Genomic DNA, 19644 nt, shown 5'->3' with positions numbered 1-19644 from the left:
ACTCGATTTTTTATTTGTTTTAGAATCTGTTTCACTTGTTGTATTGCCAAGGAGGTATTAGCATACAACAAATTTGATTTGGTCATTTGGGGCAATAACACAAAAATATGAATAAAGGCTAAAAAGGAATGAAAAATAAAAAAAATGTTATAGCACAAGCAAAATACAAACACTACATTCAGACAATAATCACCTAGATCAGAAATAGCAATCACGATGAACAAAAGCACTTAAGTTCTTAAACATTCATGTCTTCAATCCTCTTTAATATAATAATCAACCAACAGTTCTCTGAAAGAGCAATAAAGTGCTGGCTCTTCTTTATTTTCTCGTCTTAACTCTGGGCATCAATATGTTTTTGCATTATTTTAAATCGTGATTATATTTTTTGAGATTATAGATTTAGTTGTTTTCCCCATAAGTATGTGCACAAATAAGGAGGAGAGATTCTGAGGGGAGATTTATATAAAAAAGCTAAAACCTGCAGCTGCCTACAGAGCACAGTGGTGTGTGTGATTTAAAAAAAAAAAAAAAAAAAATCAAGGACAATGGTGTGCAGCTTACAGCTGCTTTAAATATTGGTCGGGTGCATTCATAAAAAACAGATCAACATAAATCAACAATGTCGGACAAATAATTGCAAATTGTCTGGAAGGAGATTTTTTTTTTTCTCCTAAAAGGGAAAGGCAGCTTTCTCTGTATGGCACATTTCATTGTGCAGCTGTGTGCGATACATACAAACAAAATAACTGTTAAAATGGGAAATATTCACATTTTAACAAAACCTAATTATAATAAAAAATAAAAGAAAGTACAGAAAATGGAGAGAGAATAACACAAAAAGGTAGATTAAGATAGAGCAGAAAATATGATGTGCAGCATTAAAATATTGTTTTGTTTTGGCTTCTCCGTCTCTCAGGGTCACCACAGAGAATCACCTGCTTTTTCAGTATCCGGGCTTTGGACCATAATCATTTTAGCATGAATAAATCTGAAAATAATTGAGCAGTACATGTGTTAATTTACAACACTTAACATCTGTATTAATATATTTATATAAAGAAAAGCAGTGGACCTAACATCAAACCATGTGGCACACCTTTTGATACACAGAGGAGTAAGCCAGTATTGTACTAAGTCGAGGTCAAATTTCAGCTGCAGCAAAACCTTTAATAATAATAATAATAATAATAATAATAAAAAAATCTTTGCTTTCCAAAGTCAGAGTAATGTTGTAAAGAGACAGCCTGAACACCTTTGTATTCTCCAGTAGCACTTTGTTATCATTAGTCACTGCAATAAGACACTTTAGAGAACTGTGGACCAGTATGTCTTACTATACATTTTAAATTAGACCAAACTATATTTTGATAACTGCTTATGATACTTTCTGTTCAGTCTCGTGATGTAGAGGTCATTTGACGGCTGCCAACTTTCCTCCAGCTTTTCCTGCTGTTGTCTCCATGTTTTTCCTGTACATTCCCGCGTAAACTACGAAGTGAGTTATATGCATGACTTCTGAGAAGGACACTGGCTGTGGCTTCATCCTCGATGATGATGATGACGATATGTTTTCCCCAAAAAAATAAGCACAACAAATAAATTCACAATATCAGTGTCATGTATCGAGAACTCTTTAAAGTGCATATCGTAGATTAAACATACACATTGTAGATTAAACATGTACAAAAAAAAAGACTTTAAATGTAAAACTTGTTTTTAAAAATAAAGATGTTCTTGGACTCAAACTGTGTTGGTGTGATGTGACCGTATTCAACTGTTTTTAAGATTGTGTTGAGGCAGAAAGCTACAGAGAGCAGGTAGAGTCACTAAAATGAATTATTAATTTACATTATTTGTTCTTTCAATTGTGAAAAATTGTCATTTTAATGTGATACACACGAGCACAATGATCTGTGAGTGGCAGACGGATGATCTTGCTGTTTGTTGTGATGTAACAATATTTGACAAGTGTGTCCACAGTCTCTCCAACTTCATATTAATGTATTTTTTGATAAAAACTCATGTAATTTTGTATTAACTGCGTGTTTTCTAAATAACATTACAAATGTCAACACTGCAGAAATTGTGACAGGATGAGTGAGAAACTGTGAATCTTGCTCTGTCACAACAGACAATAATTCTTCTTCTGTCATGGGGAAGGAGGAGGTGTGAAAAGAGTGAAGGGTGAGTAGAAGTGCTCACTCCTTTGGATTTCTGCTAAGTCAGTGACTATAACTCATTTCTAAAGGAGTATGAAGAAATGTAAGGATTCTTTTCTTTTTTACTCTGACACAAAGGTGTATTCAAGTTAAACCACGTTCAAGGTGACGGTTTAATATTTGAAATGTGTTCACTCACTCATATTCTGCCACTGTCCATGAGGGTGACACAGGGGACGCTGGTGCCAATCCAAGCTGACCTCTCACTCTCACACCTATGGTCTATATATAGTGTCCAATTTGCCTTATCTGCATGTTGGGGGAAACAGGAGAACCTGGAGAAAACTCACGCACACACAGGGAGAACATGCAAACTCCATGTAGAAGGAGCCTTCTTCCAACCGAGTCTTCTTGCTGCAAAGGCAAGAGTTCTTAATTCAACCTATTATAATTTAATTTATATAATACCGTGGCATTGATCCACAGTAATTCCATGGGACATTCTTCATAAAAATCAGTTTATTTCATGGTGAATTTGAATTTGGAGAACAATCTGACAAAAGTCTGAAGCGGTGAAGACATGGAGTCACATTTACGGTAAAAGAGGAAAAGAGGCACAAACAGCAAAGTCAAAGGTCATGGGTGAGTCTGACTCTGCCTTTTAGCTTATACCGTATATGTCTGCACACACACACACACAAACACACACTAAAAGTTCAGTGTGGTGAAACTACAAAATGTAGCCTGAAGTCAGACCAAGTCTGGCTCTTGCTTTGAATCAGCCCACCCTGTGGCTCCCAGTGACTCAATCGCTCTTACTCAATCCCCACTTGTGTGCACATTTTCTGTGTGTGTGTGTGTGTGTGTGTGTGTGTCTGTATCAGGAAGGACGGAGACGAAAACACGTGTCACCTGAGGAACTGAGAGCGAGAAACAAAGGGAGAGAGAGAGAGAGAGTGAGATAAAGTGACATTGTTGTCTGCGTGTCCTCCCCAGCACGGCTCTCGCTACATGAGGATTATGGGATGGATGGAGTCTAGCTATGAATATGGAGATGCAGCAGCAGCAGCAGCAGCACAACAGCTCCACATAATATCCCATCAGTCCCGGTCTGCTGGCTAACAGGGTCACATCAGCACCTGGCTGTCACAGACACTCCGGTTATTCTTGGACGGTGTTTGCATGTTAGATTTTTTACAACACGTCTGTCCTCCAACTTAGACAGTTACCATTTTAGAAAAGAGTAAAATTAGCTTTTGCTCGCAAACATATATAAAGGTGTCGATTATATAGCATGTTGAGAAATAAGCGCTTCTCTGGAGCTGCAGCCACTTTAATCTGAATTTGTGATGGTGCTGGATATTTGAAAGCATTTTTTTTTTGAGTGATTAGACTTGAAGCACGCAGCGGCAGTCAGAGCAAGGCAGAGTACAGCAAAGCCTTTGCTACTAAATTGAGGGATAATACATTATTAAGCCATGCAGCCACATGGATGAATATTTTACACATTCCTTTCTGTTGACATCAACTCTTAGCATCCAGCTCCTGGACAGAAGGGCTACAGAATGAGAGCCATGTCACAGCTTATGTGATTTGATTTTGTGCTTTTTGGTTCTTTTGAAAATGAAATGACAACTTTGTTCATGTTTTTTTTTTTACTTTTTGAAAATCTTTTAAGCAATCTCAACATGCGTCTCCCCCACATCCTTGTTCTTGTCGTCTTCTATGTCCTTCTTTCTTTCTCCCTGTCCTTTTAATTTTAGCATTCGAGGGACTTCAAGAATCGAGGATGTGATCGTGGAGCGTCTGCAGGGAACCCAAGAAGCACACTGAGAAAGGCCGTGGTGGAATTATTGGGTGAGATGGGGCATAACGCAGCAAGCGTGGATGGTGAATGAGGGTAGACTCTTGTGTCATCGGGAGCAGAACAGTATGTGCCTGCAGCCAGTCAACTGTGGATAAGTAAAGGAGACTCTCCTCTAAATAATTAATTCCAGTGGGAGCCTTCTGAACACACACACACACACACACACACACATGCCCAGTCTGTTTCCTAAAGTAGAATACTAAACACACGCACACACACATGCAAACACAGCTTTTTACTCTGATAATTATTTTTAGATGGCTGAAGAAACATCGTCTTAGGCTCTTTTAGGTATTTTGAGAACAAACGGCACCAAAATGATAAGTTAACATTTAGATAGGAACTGCGCCTCAGGAGCATCGTCTCTGCTGCATTGCATCTTCTTTTGGTGTCTGTGTTAAAAAAAAAAGAAGAAGAAAGAAATATAAAATATAACTAGGACATAATGCTAGACCAGTGTTTTTCAACCTTTTTTGAGCCAAGGTAAATTTATTTCATTGAAAAAATCATGAGGCACACCACCAAACAAAAATATTCAAAAAAATGATACTCTGTAGCCTATATTAACAATTTAGTCATTCTTATCATAGTGCCTTGAATATTTATATCCATATTATTTGCAGATAATTAATTATTTGTTTTCAAAAAATGTTTTTAGACCAATTAGGTGAAATTGGATAATTTCCCACGGCACACCTGACGATCTCTCACAGCACACTGGTTGAAAAACAATGCTGGACCTTGCGTTGTATGATTTGTTTGAGGCGTGAACAGATTATTGGTGCAATACACATGCTCGCTATTGTGGAGTACATTTATCAGGGAATTCATTCAGTGTCATTTATTCATTTATTTTTGCAGCGATGATCAATAATTCCTTGATACTTCTGCACCTCCTCTGGGCTCTGTTTGCAGACTCACACCTTCATTTGGAGTTTGACTCTGCATGCAGGACCTTTTCCGGTGCTGGACTGCTTTCAATGGCAGCATATTTTCTAAGCCTTAAACAAACCTAAAAAAGGAAAAAGTCTCAAGAAATGTCCAACGATCAATGAGCGATTGCTTTGATTGTCTTCTTTCTCGGTCCTGTATCAGACACCTGGAAGTTTGAGTGTCCTGTGCAGTATTTTGGCTGTTCCTCAGATGCTCCTTCTGTGCTGAGATCTTAGATGTTGTACCTGGAATCAGCTGGAGCCACAGTCTCAGTGTGAACTGAGGACTTTCTCTCTCTCTCTCAGCCCTCAGCTTTTCTTGAGCTTCTTGTGTTCTTTCTTCTTCGTCACCTGGGATTGCAACTTCTTCTGTAGTTTGCAGTACGATGTCTGCTTGCTCATTCATCATCACCAGTTTGTCAGTCTGAAGTGGGCCATCGTTGACAGTGACGCTCACTAGTCTTTGATCTCCCTCATCCTGCTTAGTGTACTGCTTCAGGATGTTGGATGTGCGGCGAAACCCTCTGTACATTGTGAGGAGTCTACTATATCTCCTCCTTTGCCCTGCATTTGCTGTTGGTAGGAACTGTAAATTACAACTCCGTCTAATCCAGCTTTCCGTTTGCTTATACAACAATGAGCTCAGTGGAGTCAAGACTTTTCTGATGCCACAGCAGCAGCAGCAGCAGCAGCAGCAGCAGCTTAGTGTTGGCAGCGGGTTACATGTTCATGTGACATGTCACATATGTGTCTGTGCGTGACAGAAGGTGCCTCATTAACTGTCCATCTTCTGCAGAGGCTATTGTGCGTTACATAACAGGTTTGTGACTCTGGATTCTAGGAGATCATACACATGTCCAGCTTATATGCATATGCATGTATATATATATATATATACACACATATATATATATTTATAAAGACACGTCACCATATTATGTGCGTAAACAGATTTAGGTCCCCACAACACGAGTAACACCTGGAACACACACATACACACATGACCTGCGTTACCTGAAGGAGACAGAATTGTGACACCGTGCTGAGAGCTTGAGTTTCAACAGTCTGTGCTCTTTTATTTTTTTCTTTCCACATCAGATGATGTATCATGTTACAGGTCAATACATTTTTTTTTTTTTGTGCTTGCATGTGCTGAGTAAGAAACTTCTGATTTGACCCTGGAACTCCTCCAACCACCTTTCCTTTCCAATTTACTCCGATCTTTTCTATACAGTATTTTTGCTACTACAGTTTTTTTGGTGTCACTTGATCATAATACAAAATAACCTTTGCCTTACAAGTTTTCCCTCACTATGATAACATTGGTGGGCCAATGTGTGAGTGTTCTCCTTTGAAGATTGTGTGAGGTTAGTTTTTCTTAGAATCCCCCTCCTCCTCCTTTATCGTGTTTGTTTAATCCTTACAATAACAGAGTAAGATTTTAAAAAATACAGGCCTTGGGAGATAAATATATAATCTTTGATAAATATTTTTCCACTCCAAATCTTATCAAATTATGCAGCTTCTAGATTATGAGCAACAGCAGTTTAGAAACCGCCGAACAGAGGAAAAAGGAAAACACTAACCCACACAAACAACTGGTCATCACACACATACAGATTCGCCTTTACTTTCTTCCTTCTCTGGCTCCCTCACAAGCTCCCAAAACAAACAAACAAACAAACAAACAGAAAAACCCACTGTCTACCTGATCTCAGTCATCTAGGAAAGGACCAGCAGGTTTCCAATCTGAGACAATTTGTGAAATACTCAGAGGCGAAGTCTCTGAGGCAGCAGCTGCCTGCCCCACATCTCCAAGTGGAGCAGAAAATCAGGATAATATCATTGTGATAATCATCCTCCCATTATCCCATCACTTCAAACCATGAAGGAGAAGGAGGGTGTGGGGGGTAGGGGGGCACCAAGCCAGTGCCGGCCCAAGCCTTTATGGGGCCTTAAGCTGAATTTGATTTAAATTGCATTAATTATAGTAGTATAGTTATTTAAACCAATTTAAACCAAACCAGTGTCACTGTCTGTTTAACCTTATAGGGCAGTGAAATCACAAAAGTGTATTCACTTTTATTTTCAAAGTGAAGCATGAAGTGCAGTGACACTGAACTTGAATAAACAAGTTAAACCAGTTTAATAATTTTGGCTTTTAAAACTTAAAACAAATGTGCAAATATGCAGTAAATAAGCAAATCTTCAACTCCAAAAATAAAACCAAGTAACTTTAGATATACACTATTTAGTTATCTAACTATATATCTAGATGTATTTAATATGTTCAAGTAAAAAAAAAAGGATTTCTCCACACACTACTACTGGGGGCCCCCTGGTGATCTGGGGGCCACAAGCAGCCGCTTAGTTCGCTTATGCCTTAGGCCGGCTCTGCACCAAGTATTAGGGCCAGAGCATGTGACAGAGAGCAGGAAGTGGAGGAGGAAAAAACAGAAGAAAGAAAATGCGTAGCATATGCCTGGTCAACACCATATATACTGTGTTTGAGGATGTGCTGGTGTCTTTGTTCACACTTTCTTCCTGCCTCTTTATTGTCTTTTTTTGCAGTGTTCAGTTATTATTCTTATTCTGAAAGCTCAATGCGCTGTAACTAAAAACAATGTCTGATAATCCATATTTATGGTCATCAGTTCAAAACCATCTCTGGATTTTGTTTGTATGTTGTTGCCCACAGTGTTGTTTGATGCACTGGAGTAAACCGGTCAGTCGACTCTGAAACCTTGTTAAAAGGCTGGAGTCTTATTTTTAGGCTTTGGGATGACTCATGTTTGTGCACTTGTTCATATACTGGTGTGACTATGGAGGTTTTTTATCCTTATAAAAAAACACATCATCATTATACAAAACACAAACCTGGAAAAACATCATGGCTACCCAAAGAGTCGGTTGCCAGTTGTTAGCACAGGGAAGATTTTGCAGCACACGCACTTCTCAGCAGAGATTTCTGAAGCTGTCGTTACTAGGTATTACAAACATTTAAACATGATAATGTCACCACAAATCCGAAGCTTGAACACTTGAACACAATCATGAGAATCAGTGGAACGCAGACGGGCAGACAAGGCAGGAAACTTCCTGGAGCGAGGAGATGAGGAGGACACAAAAGATCTTTATTGTCATCGCAACACACACACAATTGTACAGTGCGGTGAGATGAGGTTTCAGGTAGAAAAATATAAATAAACAGGAAATAAATAGAACAAATAATATTCTGTACAATATTTCCCCAACAATATTGCACAGAATAAGATTCTGTTATTTGTTTATGACAAGTGACTGTGCAATATATTGAAACAGAGGATACTGTTCGGTTCAATTTACATAGCAGCAAGTGACAGTGACACACACACACACACAGCTGATTTCTCTACATCTGCCGGTAAGAATATTAACATTTTATTAGTTACGAGGCCACAAATCTCTGCACATAAAAACAAATCTGTATTTGTCACATAACATTGTTACACACCATTAGCATATTCATCTATAGAGGAAATCTAAACACAGTGCCGTGCATGCGGGGGCCACTAATGGACAAAAGCAGAATTCATATGTGGCCTCTGAAGCATAATATAAATGTGAAAAAATTGATTGTTTCTAAAGGAGTGCCTTTTTAGTGGAGAATAGTGATGCAGTGACCTTGTGTTCTATGGGTGCCGTTCCAATCGAAAAGAGCGCCGTTATGAAGTTCCCTACTGTCCTTGCATGACAATGTCCCAAAAGGCAACACGGTATGTATGAAAACTCACTATTTCCCCTGAAATGTATTTGTTTCTTCTACGTGATTTATTTAGAAGCCGCCTCTTCTTCCACTTTTCTGAGATTTCTCTCAAAATCGTCTATTGTACTGAAAACTACAGTTGCCGGCACCGGCTTGTCATTGCCATTGCCAGTCATGTTGACAAGTCTTATCACGTCATCGTCGTTCCCAGGGTGGATTTGACACCAGCCCCTTGGGTACGACAGTTCTGGCAACAGAGCCCTCCGAAAAATCTGTGACCGTCCCAAAGGGTGTCCTTAGAGGAAATGATATTCCATGCTGTATAGAAAATGCCCATCTCTGTGATAGAATGTGATGCTGTGCTGTAAAGGATGTCCCTGTTGGAAATTATATACTAGTGTGCCTGCCCCACCTGTGTGTAGTAGGTGCCCTTTTATTTTTCCACCCCTGCTTTTCCAAATATCTGTGCACACAGGGGCGCAGCTTGTGAACAGGCAAGGCAGGCAACTGCTTGGGGCCCTGTATGTGACCAGCCACATCCCAGTCCCTCTTAAAAAACAATGGGCGATTTGCTATGATATCTCAGTAGGAAACCTCCCTAAAGGGGCCCCACCTCACGTTAACCTCTGTGAAGTTATCGTTCTGCAAGTTGGAAAATGAAGAGGATTATTTACAGTGTAATGCATATCTTTTTTTACTCAGTTTATATATGTTTTTCAAAAGCTATTTACAGTATTTCATTGTTCTTTACATGTATAGTTTTACATACTTTTTAATTACAATGTTTTTCCAAAAAAAAAAAATAATATGTCGAACATTTTTCGTTGGTGTTAGATTATTTATAACATAATGGTGATGAACACTGGTTGGAAGGGCCCCCTGGGAATTTTTTACTTAGGGCCCCTACAGACTCTAGAATCGCCTCTGTGTGCACACCACTGCACAAACATATCACATTTGTATAGAATCATGCTCCAGGTATAACATATAACCTCACAACTTAAACATCGCAGAGACGAGAATAAAACTTGCTGTAAGATTCAAACCTCCCCCTCCTCCGGCGGCGTCTCCTCCCTCTCCCTCTCCGCCCCGCTGCCTGTCAGACAGCCGCTCCCCGTGAGTGACGCCCCGGCAGGAGCCTCGTCAGTGTCCGCACACACCGGCCACATGCAGCGGCGTTTCCTCACCCTCTGTTCGCCGGCAACAGGAAGCCTGTTTTCCGCATTTTTCCTGCTCTCACACAGTTATCCTCTTCAGTCGGTTGCGCTCAGATCGATCGACCATCATCATGAAGTTGGTGTTCCTCCTCCTCTTCCTCCTCGCGTGGATCTTCTGCCCGCTGTGTCTGGCCAACGTCGCCGGTAAGAAAACTTGGTTTAAGCGCAAATGTCCCTCAAACTCAGTACTCATTTGTGGACTGCTGTCGACAAAGTTACTCTTATTTTTGCATTAATGTGTTGCACACTTCATGTTTATACTTTATACGTTGTCCTCTGTGTGTATTTTATATTTAATTCAATCAGAAATTGTTAATGTTTATCCTCTGAATACATTTACTCACAATAATGAAATGGGATCATTTGGAGCTGATCAATGCTGTTATTTCACCATACTTTACTGTATTTACTGTACTATATCTCTTTGTTTGCTATTCAGGATGAAAAGACTAGAAAACGAGTCAGATGTCACTGTCCAGCTCTCTGTAACACACACACACAAACACACACTTGGATTTTTAATAAATAAACACTTCAGTCCAGTCAGTTGATATTAAACAGAGGTGGAACCAGCAGCAGGTTAAAGCACACATTATCTCCCATGTCTAATTGTATGATGATCTCTTATCAATCTCATATTCAGCATACGTTTCTGTTTCTGCCAACTGTAACCCAGTTACTCTCGCTCAGCCCCTCCTCACTCATAACTGTCTGCAGTGCATCATCAGGATCTCCTCCTCATCCTCTCATCTAATACTTGCCTTAATACTCCGAGACAGTCAGAGGGAACCAGTGCAGCACCCGTTCAACGTTTGCCTATTTTTTCTCTTGTGTTTCTTATCCCAACAACATCAAAGTTGGCACTGTGCACACGCGTGTCTTCATTCAGTCACCAGCGACACATTGGACAGTTATGCTATTAATATTATGTGTATAATATAATATATGGATAGATACTCTAGTTTGCTTTTGTTTTTCAACTAAATTTTAAATGAGATAATTGGATTTGATCAAATCTGTCAAAGCTAATTTGCACTCTAACAAACTATTCATTCTCCAAGTCTTATACAGATTTATGCACAAGATAAATGCCTTAGTTTGCAAAAACCTGAAGTTCCTTTTCCTCAGTTGTCTCTCTCTCTGTCTCTCATGTGCCCTGTGCACGAGACGATCACTGTGAATAATAGTCATTTAACTGATGGTCAAACAATGAGTAAGAGCCACAGACATTTGATTACATGTGGTTATTTACTTCTTTACAATTGCCACTGAATCGGTAGAAACAGGATGTTATTGGTGGAAGATTGACTGTAGTAGTCATATCTGTTTACAGTAACGTTGTACTGTAACAATGAATGGTTCTCCCCGCTTTATTGCAGAAAAAAGTGAGTTTGTGTCCTTGGCAGAGATGGAGGACTCTCTGCTGAAGAACCTTTTCCACGGCTACCAGCGCTGGGTCAGGCCCATCCTACAAGCCAATGACACTATTAGAGTTCGCTTTGGACTCAGGATCTCTCAGCTGGTTGATGTGGTGAGGATGAGCACACACACAAACACACCTCTGTATTTCCAATAATCCCAGTCTTTAACCAACAACTATGTCTCAAACTCTCACACAAAACCCCCCATTAAAACTATATTTTTTTGGGTTCAAATTTCTTGATTTTAAACAATTTAATTTATGTTTACTAAACACATACAAGCTCACCTGCTTCAGTAAAGTGGTTATTGTTGAACCTACTTAAATGCTTTGTCTACACATGTTAATTTTGCCCCATATTGTGTTTACTCACATTCTAATTATGAATCAACAAAGAGCTGGAAACAGTAGTGGGGATGCATTAGCACATTGTTAGTCTTTTTTATAGATATATTTGCCTGTATGTATGCAGTATGTTGCCTTATTCTGGGGCAAAGACTAAAATACACCTTACAAATCCTCATTCTGAAGTGAGAACAACAGATTGTTCGTGTCTCCTCGCAGTGTCCCTGTCCATTGTGCTGAAACCCAACAGCTTTTCAATGTCACAGTGTGGAGCTTTCCATGGTCCTGAAATAGATCTGGAGCACTTTCTATATCTACAACCACCCCGTCTCTTTCTCTCCATAGTGTTCCTTTAATATTTCAGAAGAAGAAGTCAGTTTAGGTGTTCAAGAAGCGAAAAATGGAAAATTCTAATGGAGGAGCCAGTCTTTTTTTGCCTTAAATATTTATCTCAACTGGTTTAGACTTAACTCGCCATTCTTTCAACTGACACATTCACTTGGTAAAGACAATTGAGGATGAATTAAACAAAGCCTCTTTGTGGTTCTGCAGAGAAGGGGGATTTATGCTTCTGTTCTACTGGATTTTTGGAATACTATGAGGGAAAGAGAGCTAACCACACGAACAGCAGCTTGGCTTCATTGTCCCCAGAGACTTTCTGGGCTGCAGCATGTCTCTGGATTAGATTATGGTTCACCTCTGGTTTGTGTAATCACCAAAATTTCAAACTCACTCTCACATGTGGGTCTGGATATACTAATCATTTGCATCATTGAATATAGTATGCCTTTCACTATTGGCCTGGTTTATTTCTCTGGAGGATTTTCTCAGTTTTATATTTTAAACTTCAGTTTGTTAAATGCTCTCCATTTCTCTGTCCCTGTTATTCCTGTCCTAGTCTATTTTATTCTTGCTGTATTTAATATTGCTCCAGCTGGTCCACTAGCTCCTGTCTCCGGTTTCACGTTTCTTTTTACTTGTTTGCTAAGGAAGTGGCAGAGACAGGGAAATGAGATTCTGTCTGCTTCCATGGGCGAAAAGTAAAGGATGATTTAGTTTGCTTTTAAACAAGCTTCCTATAAGAGTTCCACTGACGCCTAGATCAGAAACAAGTGACATCATTTGTAAAGTGAGTTTTCTCTCTTTTGCTTGAATGTAGTCATTTGTTTGTTAAGGGTGAAAAGCGCCTGTAAGTATGAACATTATTTATATTTAATTATTGTTTATTCTTGTGCATTTACTAAAGACTTTTGACTCTTGGTCTCAGTGCTTTGCTTTGAATATTTTGTGTTGATATACATTTCCCCTCATTTTTCTGTCTCAAGGATGAGAAGAACCAGCTCATGACAACTAATGTTTGGCTCTGTCAGGTAAGCAAGAGACAAACGCCTACATTATTACGATAACTCCTTTGGAAAAGCATGGCTTTCTGTTCTGCAGAGCTGCTGTTGTTATTGTTTTTCTTAATAAGATTGAGACAATTCAATATCCAAAGAATAACACTGGGAAGTACAGAGGCGAGACAAATAATCTAGCTTCAAACGTGAAATGAATATTCTTCGTAGGAAATTGTTTCATGTTGGTCTAATAATGCAGCATCCTGTGTCCTGTATTTACCAGGAGTGGATTGATTATAAGCTGCGATGGAATCCAGATGAATATGGAGGAATTACATCTATCAGAGTTCCCTCTGAAAATATCTGGCTTCCAGACATCGTCCTCTATGAGAAGTAAGAGTTCACTTTCAAATGATTTACAATCAACACAATCTACACTTTTTAACAACATTTTCTTCACGTATCTCCTCAGTGCTGATGGGCGGTTTGAAGGTTCCCTGATGACCAAAGCCATTGTCAGGTACAATGGGATGATTACGTGGACGCCACCTGCAAGCTACAAGTCCGCCTGCGCCATGGATGTTACCTTTTTTCCATTTGACCGCCAGAACTGCACCATGAAGTTTGGCTCCTGGACTTACGATGGACACATGGTGGACCTGGTTCTCATGGACTTCCAAGTAGATCGTAAGGATTTTTTCGATAATGGAGAGTGGGAGATCCTCAATGCCACTGGTGCCAGAGGAAACCGGAAGGACGGCTTGTATTCATACCCCTTCCTTACATATTCTTTTATTCTGAAGAGGCTTCCTCTGTTCTACACGCTCTTCCTCATCATCCCTTGTTTGGGTTTGTCCTTCCTGACGGTCTTGGTGTTTTACCTTCCCTCAGATGAAGGAGAGAAGCTGTCACTTTCTACCTCGGTCCTTGTGTCCCTCACTGTGTTCCTCCTCGTCATAGAGGAGATCATCCCCTCCTCTTCTAAGGTGATACCGCTGATCGGAGAATACCTGCTCTTCATCATGATCTTCGTCACGCTTTCGATCATCGTCACTGTCTTCGTCATCAACGTCCACCACCGCTCTTCGGCCACCTACCACCCGATGTCGCCGTGGGTTCGTGATCTCTTCCTCCAGAAACTGCCAAAGTTGCTGTGCATGCGTGGACACATCGACCGCTACCACTACCCAGAGCTGGCTCCTGAAAGCCCTGAGGTGAAGCCTCGCTCTGGAGGTCGGAGAGGAGGGCAAAGGGCCGGAGCCCACGGTCAGGTGACTTCTGAGGGGAAGGAAGAAGAAGCCTGCGCGTCCATGATGGAGAAGGCCATCTATTCAGTGCGGTACATCAGCAGACACATCCGCAAGGAGCACTTCATTCGTGAGGTGTGTGTATAATGTTCATTAATCACAATTAAACAATCATCTTGATAGTTCTTAGGCATTCATGTTTCCATGAGTGGTATTTTTTTCTTTTCCCAGGTGGTACAAGACTGGAAGTTTGTGGCCCAGGTGTTGGACAGGATCTTCCTGTGGGCCTTCCTCTCCGTCTCAGTGCTGGGCACCGTCCTCATCTTCACTCCAGCGCTGTATATGTTCTTCAAGATTCCTCCTCCAACTGCAAGTGAGAATCCACCTTTACACTAGTGGCAGTAACACACTGCTGATCTACCTTCAAGATTATGTTACACTGTTACTTTGACTGTTTAAGTTGTCACCATGTGTAGAATGTAATTGAGTTTTATCTCATGTTTTGTTTATATTTAAATGAGTTTGATGAAGGTTGCAGCCAAATTGCTGTAGTGGTTTTAAGGGCAATAAAACTACTAGTATCATAGTTTACACATGCTGGTCATGTGGACAAGGTATTTAAAATGAAATTAAAAAAAAAACTTGGGGAATAAACACTTCATTTATTAATAAAGGTTGATTTATTAACAGGACTTAATTTTACATTTTTGCTTTATATTTACACTTGACGTTGCCTATGTTTATTATTTGGTCACAAGAATAAGATTAAGCACAGAATACCTTTCACTTTAACTGTGTTTTAGTTTTATGTTACAAGAAAAAGCAATAACTTGAACTGAATTACACAATTAATAATCTTTAAAATAAAGTTGTCTTGACAACACTGTTATTTGCTATACTGTTGATCCCTTTTTTGTATGAATTGAAAGTTGTCCGTTGTAGCATCAAGATAAAATGTGGAACAATCCTGTCACAAGCGGCTGAGAAAGTTTGAGTTTATTTGTACTTAGAACAAATGAACTGTGCAGTACACAGTATGTTAGAAATATCCGCAGATGACAGCACCACCTAGTGGTAAACTGAAATAAAGTTCTTATCTCCTTCTTTGTAAACAATCTTGACAGCCTCTCTCCCCAGAACTTTGGATATGAAATGCAAGGGAAAAAAAAGGATTATATCAGTTGCTTGTATTAAACTGAACAAACATCAGGTTACTCATGTCCATGACAAAATGTCTTTAATGGCTTTAGCTTTATTCATAGCATTACTAAGGTACTTTACATTATCACAAACTGTATTATTTATTCTTGAGGATGAAGGGAAGACAGGGTTAGAGTGGAGGCAAGGGTTGGAGGGTTGATGGATGATGAAGTTAGGATCACAAGGTAGGGTTCAGGGGTGGAGGAGGTAAATTCAAAAGATGGAGGACGATAGGGTTGTGGTCGTGTCAATGATAAACTGAGAAGACCATGAGCAAATAATGTGGGTTTTAAGGTACATTTACATAAATCAACATTAAAAATTGACCAAATGCAACTAATTTAAGTAGCACAGACAGCCAGGGTTGAAGCTGGTTGTGTGTGTGTTGCTGCGGTAATGAGTGTGAAGAAAACATTTAGGTGTTGATAGAAGTAACAATAATTTATGATAACTTGAAGGGTGCACCAGGCTTAACTGAACAAATACTCCTTGAAATACTTATTTTCATATTCATATTTATTGAATTTCTAATTTCACCAACACAAAATATATCCCTCTGTGGTTCATGTCTGGAAAAAAGTAAGATAAATAGCCTGGCATTAAATTTTAACCTAAAGGTGAATCTAGCAACTGCAAACTGTTATAATAAATATTAAATATATATTTTATATAAATATAAATATTTTAATCCATCTGGTTTAAATATAAACATTTAAAACCTCTGGACATTAACGTTCTCATTTAGTTGTAAACAACCAAAATATAACCAAATGGGAGCGGAATATACATTTGGAGGCAATACGCCCTGAGCTCCATTAGGGGGCGATGGTGGTTCGTGCTGCTACAGTTGTACAGGTAGTGAAGGTGCCGTGACGTCACGTGTGACGGCTAGCCGCGCGGTGAAGAGACCGGAAGTGCTGGATGCGTCGTTGCCTGGGTGATGATGGCGCCTGAAAAAAAAGTTTAAAAACTTTGCCATGTCGCGGTCTACATGTAGAAATGGTGGACACGGACATGGACACGGACACGGACATGGCAGGTGCAGACGGGTGTTGGCGAGAAGGAAGCCGGGGCTCATGGCGTCCTCCACCACCTCAAACACTTGAGTCTGAGGGAGAGGAGACGTCGAGATGTCGTTTTTCAACGGGGTATGTAAGCTAGTTATAAGTAATATAATAGTTTGTGTGACTGGTTCCTCGCAGTCAAGAATGAAATTGTTTGAAACTGGTCGTTATCAGTTGTCAGGTAAGCTAACCTGAAGTTCCACAAGATGGCGTCCTCTGTTAAGCAATGTTCTTGTATTATTCTACAAGGCTACAGAAAGCAGTTATTCTGTTATATATAAGTGATTAAATATGTATCCAAACATGCTTATGGGGAGCATATTCTATTTCTGCCAATACACCATTCTACACTTCCAAATAATGAAATATGATGGAATATTTCCACTCTCGTTCAAACACAAACGTCCACACATAAGCTAAACCAATAATATGTGTCAATGCATGAAGACACACTGACATAATTAATGATATACACATATGTCTGTATGTAGCCATTAATATGCATTTATACTATTTGATTACACGCCATCACCCACAGAACACACACACCTCTGTTTCTCTCTGTGTTCCATTTACTCTCTCTCACATCCTTGTCTCCACCTGCTGACCTTATACACAAAGTAAACTCCTTAGTGCGTGAGAGAGGTTTGACCTTTCTGTGACATAAAAAACCCGTTCAGCCTGCACATGACAAAGACAAATAGCAGAGGAGGGGCGTCTTCAGGACTAAGACGGACTTCATCATGTGGGAAGATATTGTTTTTTTTAATTTAAGACATACATGGGAATAAAACATCTAAACCACAGTGCAGAAAATCCCTTTTCCAAATATTTCCAAGTATAATGGGCCAAGAAACTGTCACATGCATGAGCTTTGGTACCTGTGCGCTTCCTGTCACAGCAAAAGCTATTTTGTGGCACATCAAAAAGTTAGTGACTCAGATGAAACCTAAAACTCATCTGACCCAATTCTATCACACACACACACACACACACACACACACACACACACACACACACACACACACACACACACACACACACACACACACACACACACACACACACACTCATTTTGAAGCAGTGTCAAAAGGGAACATCTGTCATCAGCATCAGCTCAGTCTATTGTTTGTTTCACACACACATCCCTCCACATATGAGAGGAACAACACAGCTGTTGTCTCTGTTTTTATGAGATCATGTGTCTGTGATATGAGATATGTGTAACTTATCCAATAAATACATCTCCTCTAAACTCTGAAGGTTAATTAAAATTGTGTTTGATGGGGTGTCAAACCTTTTTTTTAAGTATAGTTGAGAAGTGTCTTTGCTTTGTGTGATCATTGACATTAGGTCTCTGTTTGAGTTCATCTCTGTTTCTGTCTGTTATTTTTGGATTAAAGAGCCAAGAGTCGGCAGTCGTGCCACTGCTTTTAGTGACTTTCTTCTTTTTAAGGTGAGCGGTGGGATTCTTGTGGATTGAGTTTGTTCCTTCTTCTCTCTCTCTCTTGTGTACAAGAGTGTTTGCAACCCCCCTGTGCTCAAGAAACCAAACGTAATAACCTCCGAAAATAGGCAACTCCTGGGGAGAAAATAATACATGAAGTATAGGTGCGATGGAGATTCACAGACTCTCCATCGTAAACACACACAAAGTTGTGGGATGTGCACATTCTGATCCTGTAGAAGTTATAAGGAAAACAAACAAAGCTCATGAATGTCATTTAGATAAAAAAAAGATATATCGCATTTACAATAACCCTGTACTATCTCTGTACTAGTATTATTAGGCCTGGCAAGCAACATGATGGTTTTACTCATAATACTGATGTTTGATTCTAGTATTTTGCATGTTTTCAGGTGTTTTTGTTTAAATTACAACTGATATGATTGTACTTTTAGTGATTTCTACACAATCCACACTTCTTTGTCAAACCACAGTAAAGAAACGTGTGTCAGAGAGGGACTCCAAGCGAAAGTGGTGCAAGTACAAGGCACATTTAGACAAATGTTCATCCAGTACCTCATTGTCTGGATTTAATTATGACCTACAGTCAGGAACAAAAATAAGACGGATAAAACAAAATGCAGGTTAGTGAACCTCCGTGACTGTGAGAAGTGGGGGATTTGACATGACTGTCACACACGGCAGTCATGCGACGCGAGATAAATGTGAGTTTGATGTGTGACATGTCAAATTCCCATGTGATGTGTCTGCTTTTGGGGGAGTGGAACAGTTGTGTGGTGATTTGTCTGAGTGGAACAGGTGATGTGCACCTGCACCGTCCAGCCCTGGGCCTGTAGATCAATCACTGAGTGACATGATGAGCGATGGGTCGTTCAGGTGTTTGTTTGGAGCATAAAACTCAAGCTCTTCTAACGTGTATTGATGTTTTTGGCCACTTGGGGGCAGCTCAACAAGCTTTATAGAGACAACGCTGACATATTATAAGTTTATATAATCGATATGGTGAATGATTTAGAAAACTATTACACATCCAGCAAACAGGGAGCAACAGTAGTTAATGTCTGTACATTTACAGCTGTTTCTTGTATACTGTATTTTACTTCACTTAGTAACTTCTTTTCCTGTATAATGTATTTAACTGTAGAAATCACACTTTTAAACACCACAACTATATTAGTTTAATTGTGGAACAATCTTCCTCAGGCACCGTCACTGTCCATTTTTGAAATGTATCTTAAACCCCATTTTTTACTATTTGGCTTTTGACTCAGTATATGAAATATTGATTTTACCCTTTTTTATTGCACACCTTGTTTTTCTTTGTGTATTTTTTATAGTATTTTATTGTTTGTTTTTAGGTCGTATGATTCTATATTTTATTTATCTTTGACGTAAAGCACTTTGTTTCAGCTGCTGTTGTTTCAATATGGTCTTACATTGTGAATTATCACAGTTAAAGGCTGTGAATTCCTGGAGATTTTACAGTGTAGTTTTGTCTTTCAGCTGTTTAACAGTGAGCGTTTGAATACTTTTAATTATTTCACACTTAAACCTCCAGCCGATGTCTTCTGCTTCACATCTGCACACTCTCCTGACTCGGGTTAAGTGTCTGTGAAGTGTCAGTGATTTCTGGCAGTTCC

General features: G+C 39.6%; 1 protein-coding gene across 1 annotated transcript; it reads left to right on the top strand.

The window, feature by feature from the left end:
- Nucleotides 1-9997: 9997 nt before the first annotated feature.
- On the top strand, nt 9998-14668 carry LOC310928676 (neuronal acetylcholine receptor subunit non-alpha-2-like; the record flags this gene model as incomplete). Its single annotated transcript, XM_083891310.1, has 6 exons — nt 9998-10067; nt 11303-11454; nt 13014-13058; nt 13309-13418; nt 13498-14407; nt 14504-14668. The coding sequence occupies exons 2-6, from the start codon at nt 11332-11334 to the stop codon at nt 14666-14668; spliced, it is 1353 nt and encodes a 450-aa protein (XP_083747436.1). The 5' UTR covers nt 9998-10067; nt 11303-11331.
- Between the last annotated feature and the right edge of the window lie 4976 nt (nt 14669-19644).

This window comes from Microchirus variegatus, assembly GCF_963457635.1.
Source record: "Microchirus variegatus genome assembly, chromosome: 6".
NCBI lineage: Eukaryota > Metazoa > Chordata > Actinopteri > Pleuronectiformes > Soleidae > Microchirus > Microchirus variegatus.
This window is presented reverse-complemented; position numbering and strand designations above follow the sequence as displayed.